Source organism: Grampus griseus, assembly GCF_964374135.1.
Source record: "Grampus griseus genome assembly, chromosome: 6".
Taxonomy (NCBI): domain Eukaryota; kingdom Metazoa; phylum Chordata; class Mammalia; order Artiodactyla; family Delphinidae; genus Grampus; species Grampus griseus.
In genome coordinates, this window is record NC_139000.1 from 106,388,976 (window position 1) to 106,398,317 (window position 9,342).

The 9,342-nt window shown below is 41.7% G+C and overlaps 1 protein-coding gene across 1 annotated transcript in view; it reads right to left on the reverse strand.

The window, feature by feature from the left end:
* Nucleotides 1-8,570, reverse strand: part of PINX1 (PIN2 (TERF1) interacting telomerase inhibitor 1) — an 83,469-nt gene extending 74,899 nt beyond the window's left edge. Inside the window, exons 1-4 of the mRNA XM_082656845.1 lie at nt 8,440-8,570; nt 4,055-4,164; nt 2,393-2,485; nt 573-651 (exon numbers count right to left, since the gene is read on the reverse strand). Of these exons, the coding sequence (XP_082512971.1) occupies nt 573-651; nt 2,393-2,485; nt 4,055-4,164; nt 8,440-8,458 (301 nt within the window). The 5' untranslated portion in view covers nt 8,459-8,570. The remainder of the gene's footprint in view (nt 1-572; nt 652-2,392; nt 2,486-4,054; nt 4,165-8,439) is intronic.
* Between the last annotated feature and the right edge of the window lie 772 nt (nt 8,571-9,342).

A 9,342-nucleotide genomic window follows, 5' to 3' on the forward strand; every position in this document is an offset into this window, starting at 1 on the left:
AGGGAAGATGGTGGAGAAAACAGGCTGTGGGCTACAGGTGTCAAACAGTTTGCAGGGTGCAGGTGGGGGAGGTACAGAACTGGAGTCTGGACCTGCTAGGTGCCAGGAGTCGACGACACCCTGAATGCAGACACTGAGCAGGGCGTTCAGGAGAGAGGGTGAAGGAGTAGAGGGAAGTGCGGCAGTGGTCACCACACATCGCCCCATGAGACTGGAGGGCGTAAGAAGAGAGTCAGGGCCAAGGAAAGATGAGAGAGGGCCAAGGCCGGAACTGCGGGACCCCGGACATCGTCAGGCTGGGATAAGGGAAAGGCAACAGAGAAATGTAAACTGAATAAAAGCTTTACCTTATCATTCTCAAACTCGTAATGGGGAAAAACGTGTTTGCTTATGACTAAGGTTAATTCAATAAGAATACCCCTAAAACATAAACAGAAATGACTATTTGTGAGAGCTACAATCGATTAACTTTCAGATATAGGATGCTTACAGTAAAAAAGAGTTGACAAAAGCATCTGAGATCGAGATTACGTCTTCTACAAGCCAATGGATAAAAAGCAAAGTTTCCTTACCTGCTGTTTCCTGCCCATGGCAAGTGTTCAGTTCGGCCAGAAGCTGGTTAAAATCATCCTGATGAGCAATCCAGCTGTCCTGAAAATACCGAAAACTCAATTAGAGACAAGCCTGTAGTCTACCTAAGCTGCGATAGATATATACTGGAATCAGGGAAATCTGGTAGTTAATGTGAATTTTTAAATGTTTCACCAAAATATTATTTTATAAATTTGAATGAGAAAGAAACAGTATAATTTGAAATGTAATTTATCTATATCATTATTAAAAATGAGGAGCTTGGAAGCTTAAGCCCTGACTTCAAATGTAGATGACTTATCAAGTCAACTTACAGTCAAATAAACAACAGGCAACCTGTGTGCTAAATGTTAAAATAAAGCAAAATAAAATATCTTTTTTTTCACTATGGGAAAATTATGTAGGTCAAAGGAAAAAAGCAGTGACAGATTTGAGGGCTCTCTTCTTTGCTCATCTGAGCTGAAAATATTTTGCCCAATTCTGCTTGCTTGCATCCACCCCAATTTCAGAAAACAGCAGTGCGGACCGGAGGAAGAAGGACTCCAGCTTCCCTGAATCAATCAGCACCCATTTATAAGGGGCTCAGTTAATAAGCTCATCGTAACAAAGACGACCTAGCTTTAAAAGAGAATGAACATCTCCAAAACAATATCAACCTGTGGGGAGCAGGCTTTCAATTCGGGAACTTGCCTCATGCGTACTTTTTAAAGAATGCTTAAGGTTAAGGTATATTGAATAGGTTTACCGGGCAATGCTTCTCCTAAAAAGTTAAGTATATCTGTATATCCACCTCTTCAAAACTACCTTCAAAATCAACCTTACATAAATTCTTTTTTTTAAAATTGTCCAAGGTGTGTTTATTAATTGATGAAAATAGACGATATTGCTAAACATTCCGTCTAGTAAGTGTGTGACATTCCAAACATTTTGAAGTACTGGTCTTGGATTTTGTCCTCAGAAATAGAACACTCCCCTGCCCCTTTTTTCAAGTGTATTGAGATATAGTTGACATATAACATTATATTAGTTTTAGGTGTACAACATGATGATTTGACAACATGTATATGTTAAACTCTTCCTTTAGTGGTTTAAGATTTTAGCTGTTAGCCCAAACAATTTTAGCTGCTCCAGTCCACTACTCTGACCTATTGAACTAAGCAATGTAACCCAGTTTACCTAAAGTAATTCCCCAGATTTCCTACCAGATTCTGTTGGCTGCAGAAATGTAAGAACAAAGCTTTCGGTTTAGATCCTTTCTACAGTGAGCAATGATACTGAAAATGAAAGGCAGGGTAAGCCATGAACTTTTAATTACAGGGTCATATTTTCAAAGTGTCAGTGTTTTAAGGGGAAATGTGAATAAATTCACGTGCTATACACCAACAGTCAGAAACAGACAACGGGACAGGAAAAGAATACCACTTTCTTTCAGTATTTCCAAAATGAAATGCCATCAATTTTAACAATATAAGCTAATATTATAACGCAGGTAAAGATGAAAATTCCTCTCTGTCCTGAAATGAATATTTCTTTAAAAAGAACACTTTTTGCAAAGTTCAGCAATAAAGCTACTTTGGATCTCTTATGCATAAGCAAGTAAAGAATCCCATAGGGCAATGAGGCAAAACGATGACACGTTACAGATGCCCAGCAGCTTAGTTATGGGCTCCTTAGTTATTGAAAACATGTATGATACACGCTTGAACAGCTTAAAACTGATCAATTTGACTGGATTAAATTTTTTACACTGACAAAAATATCAATTATGCAAGGAAAACCCCCAGCAGACACTGTTGCTCACTTCATTATTGATCGTGGCTCCTAGTCCCAGGTGGTTATTTTTAACTTGAACTTTAATATGATCTGTGGCTCCTTGCTCCTGAGCCCCTAAACCCTGTGGAGATTAAACACAAAGAGAGTTAGCATTTTTATCAGGTATAAAAATACCTCTCTTCCTTCATCAACTGTTTGATTAATCACTAAACATCTAGGAGGCATTATCCTTGTCCTCAAAGAGGACACAGTCTAATGGATTCTTACAAGATTCTGTAATATCAAGGATGCACTTACAATAATGAATGCCAATCCTGCAACCTGTGACCCACTTCAAGGACCATGGAAACACTAAGGAGAACATCCTTCCTCTGATGCTCAAAAGCAGAGTGCTACTGCCAAACTAACAGAAGCCCATCAGAGGCATTAAAGTCTATGGTGCTTTCCATTAAATAATTTTACAAAACAACACTGAGGAAGGGGACCCCAAGTCCCCCGCATCACTAACCCTCATTTGTAAAGAGTCCCAGAGCGCCTGGTGTACTAAATGGCACCCAAGTGGCTCCAGCACAGTGGATGGAGAAAAAATAAGGTGATACAAAGGGGCCAGGCCTTAAGGACCTTGGAAGCTATGGGGAGAATTTGGGTATTATTTTTTAAAACAATGGGAAACCACCGAACTTTTAAGCAAAGGATGACATGATCTAATTTCTGTATTTTAAAAGCTCATTAAGGCTGCTGTATGGCAAATGGCCCAGAGGAGGAAAAGAAGGGAGTCAGGGAGGCAGCTGAGAGGCTGCTGCGTTGATCAGGGCAAGCAATGGCGGTGGTTGGTCCAGGATGGGGCCCCGGATAGAGAGGAATAATGGCTGGGGATTCGGGAAGTGAGAGAGGTCAAGGAATCAAGCACGACTCCCAGGTTTCTGGTTTGGGTAAGGTGATAGGGTGCTATTTGCAAAAATGGGGAAAACTTGGGAAGAAAAAGATTTGTGGGGGGCGGGGGGGAATCAAGAGTTTTATAATAAAAATGATCTACTTGAGATGAGGACAGAGAAGGGACTAGGGCTGAACCGCAAGGAATTCCAAAGCTCAAACGTCTAGAGGCGGAAGAGCCAGCAACAAAAATTTAGCAGTGGCTGGTAACGGAGAACGAAAAACCGGGAGAGAGGGCAGTATTGTGGAAGCCAAGACAGTGGTATTTCAAGTCAATTATGTCCAGTGCTGCTAAGGGATAAAGTAATGTGAGAACAAAAAAGGATCCACTGGATTCAGCAAGATCTTTAAAGACCTTGACAAGAACCGTTTAAGTGCAGAGGTATCAGCAGAAGTCCTACGTGAGTCAGGAATAAAGGGAATGTGAGACAAAGGAGAAAATGCGTAGTCTAGCTTTAAGGGTGAATAAAATCTTACTCTAAGCAACATGAAACTCTGATGGTTAAGTATGATTCCAAACGCAACTCATTAAAAGGCACCATTTATGAAAATCACAGCAGGCTAAACAATAAACAAAGACAGCTGACGTTTGTGTTCAGTTCTAACTCTATCATCACAAGGTCATTATAATTTAATTATTTCTCCAAAATCACTTATTGATCCAAAATAATTTCTCCCAGTCTCCTAAGGAAGATGTATTCTCCTGATCTGAAATCTCTCTGCCTGCCTCCAATTTCTTTGCTCTTCCCCAAGATACCTTTCCTTTAGACCACCCCATCTTCTCTAGCATCCTCTGGCCAAACTTGGAGTCATCATTACTCCACGCAGTGTTTCTTGGATCCACAGCCCACTTCTGCTTCCGCCGACCTGTAAATGACAAATTATCTCATTAGCAACTTATCTTTCAAACCTGGAGAATACCTCACAAGTACACACATACCTAATGCATACACACGATACTTGCATAAATACAACAAACATTATGTTTTATTAGATACAGATTGGCATCCAATGGATAGTATCAGCTTGGATCATTTATCCTGGTTTCCCCAATAACTGTATATTCTGAACATACAAACTGACCTTATAAGATTAAAATAAAAATATTCCCCCCAATGTGACAAATCGAAACACATGAGGTACCATCAGCTGGGCCTTCCAATTCAGCAACTGGCAGCAACCTAAGGCACCTGTGACACCAGTGTCACTATCACCAGCAGCAGTCATCACAGACATACGTTAAGTGCCAAATGCCATCCATATATTCTCAGGTTCAATTTTCACAGTAACCCAATGAGGAGAGATCTGCACTTTTCAGATGAGAAAATCCGAGGCCTACAGAAAGAATGTTCCTAATGCCCCCAAGCAAAAAACAGAGTCTTTATACAAACCAAGGTCCTACCAACTCCAAAGCTTATATTTTTAATTCACAGCATACGAGTCATGATCTTGGGGAGAGTCACCCTCCATGCAACCTACAGATACTAATCGTCCCTTCTCACAGAAATGCCCTAAAGCCGTATGACCCCTTTTCTGAACTCACACAGTAAATTACCTGCTGCTTTTTTTTGTCATTTAATTAACATTCTTCTGTATTATGGCTGTTTCTATCCATCTCTTATGTTTGCTATTATGCCATAATCTCCTTAAGGCTCACATCCATGTCTTATTCTTTCCTATGCTTCACTGCAAGAAGTGAAAAACACTTTGCCCACAGCAAGCATTCAGGAAAAACATGAATGAATGTATGAATGACTGAGAAAGGAAAAAGGAGGGGAGGCTGAAGAAAGGAGACAAGAAAAGGGGAAAGATAAAAAAAAGAAGAAGGAAGATAACTGAATTGAGGAACTGCTTTGAGTCCCTACAAGTTTTTTTTTAATATATATAAATAACTGACCATTAGAAACTCAAGTTTATCGCTATAGTTTTAAGGACAATTATGGCAGAGAGAAAGAACTCCAAAAGTTTATTAAACAAGCATATGAAACCCAAAAGTAAACTGTGGCCAAGCGGGGAATTCGGAGGTCAGGTGTCATCATCATTCACCTACTGCACCAACGGAAGCAGAGTATCTCACTGTCAACAGCTGCTCACGCCGTGGCAGTCTCCTAACGAGTACAAAAATAACAGCCTCCAGTCAGAGAGGCTCAGTGTACTGCATGTAAAATCAATAGATCTGTAACTATCCACACCCTAGCAAAAATAAGTAAACCTTTACTAAGCATGCAGGCAGAAAAAGACTACTTACAAAGAAAAATGAGTTGGGCTCCAATTTAGAGTGCTTTGCAGAAAAAAGGTGACCCCAAAATGCTACATGTGACTAAGTTACCACTTATCTAGTAAATACTCAGCTAATGAACAGCATACAAGATGGGCCTTGTTAACCAAGGCTCTCTCTCTGTAAGGCTGCTTCCTGGTGTGTGTCAGAGTTCATGTCTCTACTGTAGTGTCTGCCAAGGGTCTCTGACTGGGGCTCGTATGAAGGAAACATTTTTGAGAATGACTGCACTCACCCTCTGCAACAAAGACGGCATACAGTTTATGTCACAAACGTCTATACAGCAGACTCTAATGCTGACACAAGACTGGAGAGGCAGCGAGGTCAGCTCCTCTTCCCCAGGGAAATGGCAGGTAGCCTCAACCAGCGGAGTAGGGCAGCTACTCCGCTCAGGGTAGAGTGCCCTGAATCTGCACAATTACTCTTTGGGATGACGGCGGGGGGGCGGGGGTAACCATCCTCTAGCAGGGACTCCTCCTACATGGAGATCTAATAGGATACTTCCAGGGTAACCCCAATAAACAGCCCTGCACACAACAGCTGTCAGGCCTAATACCACAAGGTTTATGCCAGGATTCAGCTTACTCTGAAAAGTGTGCTGAGTTCCGAGAGCCAGGGACAGAATTTTTTTTTTTCTTTGCCCCAAGACACTTTCAGATATTCAAGACCTCAAAAAATATCATTCATATATTCTTATTAAAATATTATTCAAGACATATTCAAGGTTACAGAAACTGCAGCATAAAATCTTAATGCAATGAAATCCATTAACTATCGTGTTGTCATTTGATTAGAAAATGTAATAACTGCAAGTGTCAAAAACTGGTCTTGAAAAGAGTCTATGAAAAAAAGTAGTATCTTGATAAAATATGGGTCTAAGACTGAATTAAATAAGGACTGAAAAGTGACAGTGATAAATGAAATTCTTCTCTTACGTTTATATAAGTGAGATTTCTTACCTTACATAGGGGAGAACCAATAAAATAATATTTGATAACTAGAGAAATGCAGGATAAAAAAATGTTTTTGAGAAACAAAGCAAACTACTAGATTTTAAAAATGGGATAAGTGACTGTGGAGAAGATGAAAGAAAACAAAATATAGCCCATATGGCAAGAGAAAACAAAGGAAATTAGCATACTTACTGAAGTGAAAATGTTCACTAAGATTAATTAGGGGAAAAAAGTAGGTTATAAAACTGTACCTACAGAATTATCCCAATTTTATAAACTATCAGAGAAAATAACTGCTAGGTAGTGAAATGGCAGACTGGGACTTTTCTATGCTTCTATTTTCTCATTTCTATCATAAGAACACCAGTCCCAAATATCTAATCATAAGGGATGCCACTGACATTAATTTAGTAAATTGTTTAAAAAAACACAAAATATTATATACTATTAATGTCAAAGATTTGAAATTTTGGAGTCATGGTGGGAAGAGAACAGAAAATATTCTCATGAAATTATGCAGCTTGAGTTGCTGATGTCCACAGATGGCACTTCACATCTGTATATCATTTCATACTTTGAACTATTTTCACATTCACCATCTCATTGATTTAAGCCAACCTAGTAATGAACATAATCAAAGAAGTTTTTAATAGCCCCAGAGAAACTGATCAGGGAAAGAAACATAAACGAATAGCAGAGCCAGGGCTAATGTCCCCAAGTGCACGCTGAACTAAGCATACATCAAAGAATATTAAAACCACAAGAAATCTTAGCCACACTGGTTACACAGATGAAGAAATATAGAGCCCACAGGGTCACACTCTAAAACACACTCCTTCCTTTAAGTCCCTGTTTAAAAAACAATAGAAATCTGCTGACCCTGGTGACAAGAACGTAAAGATATAGCGATAACTAGATCAATTTTGTCACTTTCTACCTCAATGACCTTGGGGTGAATTATTTTCCTCTGAACCTCAATTTCTGCCCCTGTAAAATGTGAATGGTGCCTTACCCACTCCGTTTTGTGTTCCCATTCCTCCACCCCCTTAGAGGATGCCGACAGCATTTATTTCATGGAATCCCTGTGTAGCGTCTGTTGGGTCTGTTAAAATTTAGCAGTTGTTTCTGCTCCTCGCTCACCAGACACTTTCAAAGATACCGGCCGGCTTTTCAGGACCAAGGCACGACTGCCATCTGGTGGCCGGCAGCCTTAGCTACAGGTATCGTTCAGAAGTTAAACAGCCTCTCCAGAGGGAGGGAATTAACGAACTTCACAAAGTGATGGGAAATGTCAAAGGCAAACTGAGGCAGGGTGGGGCGTTGAGGCCGACATTCCTTCCATAGTAGAGTGTTAGTAATTCAAATACTAAAGTCAAAACCGCCACTGTCTTACTTATAATCACTCATTAACCCCGCCTCCCCTAAAAAACGCTAACTTCTTGTGTTTGATGCTTCTAACCCCTTTGCTTTTCTTTTTCTTGATTCAATACACTTTCAAGAACGGGATTTCACTGCCTGAAGAGATTCTGCTGGCCCAACCGCCTCTTTTTAACCAGAGGAAGCTGAGGCCCGGGGAAGTGAAAGAGCCAGTCCGGGTTCCCACAACCGGTGTCCGGACCCCCATTCGAACCCACCACTCGCGTGCTCAGGTCTGAACGTGAGAACAAGCGTCCCAAGTGGGCACTCGCAGTCTCTCACCAGCAGACCGCAGCTAACTTTCGGGGAAGGCTGGGCTGGGAAATCTCCGCGGCAGCCAGGGCAAGCCGAGCAGGGCGTCCGGGACCCCGGCCCCCCGCATCCCCCGGCCCACCGTGCGCCGGCGACCGGTGCCCACCGCCACTCGGTCCGGCCGCCGCGTCACCCGGAACCTTCACCCTCGCGCCCGGTCGGGCCTCCGAGCCCAACACTCACGCTCAGCCAGCATCGACATGTCGCCGACCCTGTGACACCGCGGGCCTCGGGACCTGAGCGACGGTGGATACCGCTCGACGGTCTCGCGGAGAAGCTAGAACCACGAGCCTCGCAAGCCCGGCAAATTGCAGCGGCGAGGGCGCGCGCTGCTGACGTCAGTGAGGCGCGACCCGCTCCCGGACCGCGCGGCAGCGAGTGGGCGGGGCGCGGGAAGCCTGGGAATGCGTTTGGGTGGATGCTGGGTAGACCAGCGGTTTCCAAGGTTTGTTCCAACTCCAGCATTCCGTGTGTCTATGAAATATCTATAAGGATCATCCACTAAAAAGAGCTGTTATTAAGTTTGGAGTTTTTTTTTATTACAGAATCTTGATATTTTAAAATTGTCAGCTGGGAGTAGATATTGCACTTTTAAAAATAAGGTGATTCAGTGTAAGACATTCCATCTTATTCTTCAGTCTCATGGCAGACCCGCATAGAGCAGGACTTCTCAAACTTTAATGTTTGGGTGAATCACCTGGGGATCTTGTTAAAAATGCAGTTTCTGGTTCAGCAGGTCTGGGATGGGGCCAGAGATTCTGCATTTCTAACAAGCTTCCAAGGACGTGGATGATGATGGGCTTACTTTGTGTAGCAGGCCATTAAACAACCAAAGGTATGAGTGAACTCAGGGTTAAAATATACTCTTTTCTTTTTTCCTGTTCAAGAAAAGTGCTTTATGAAGAACACTTTATAAAGTGATGGTGATAAACGCTTTCAAAATATTTCAAAGAACTGAACTAAGAAGGTATTTAGGTAAGTCATCTATGCTATTCCCCTGCCTTCGGGCAAGTAAAGACCAATATCAGGGACCGATGATTACTCCTTCTTTTTTTTTTTTTTTTTTTTTTTACTAAATTTGTTTAT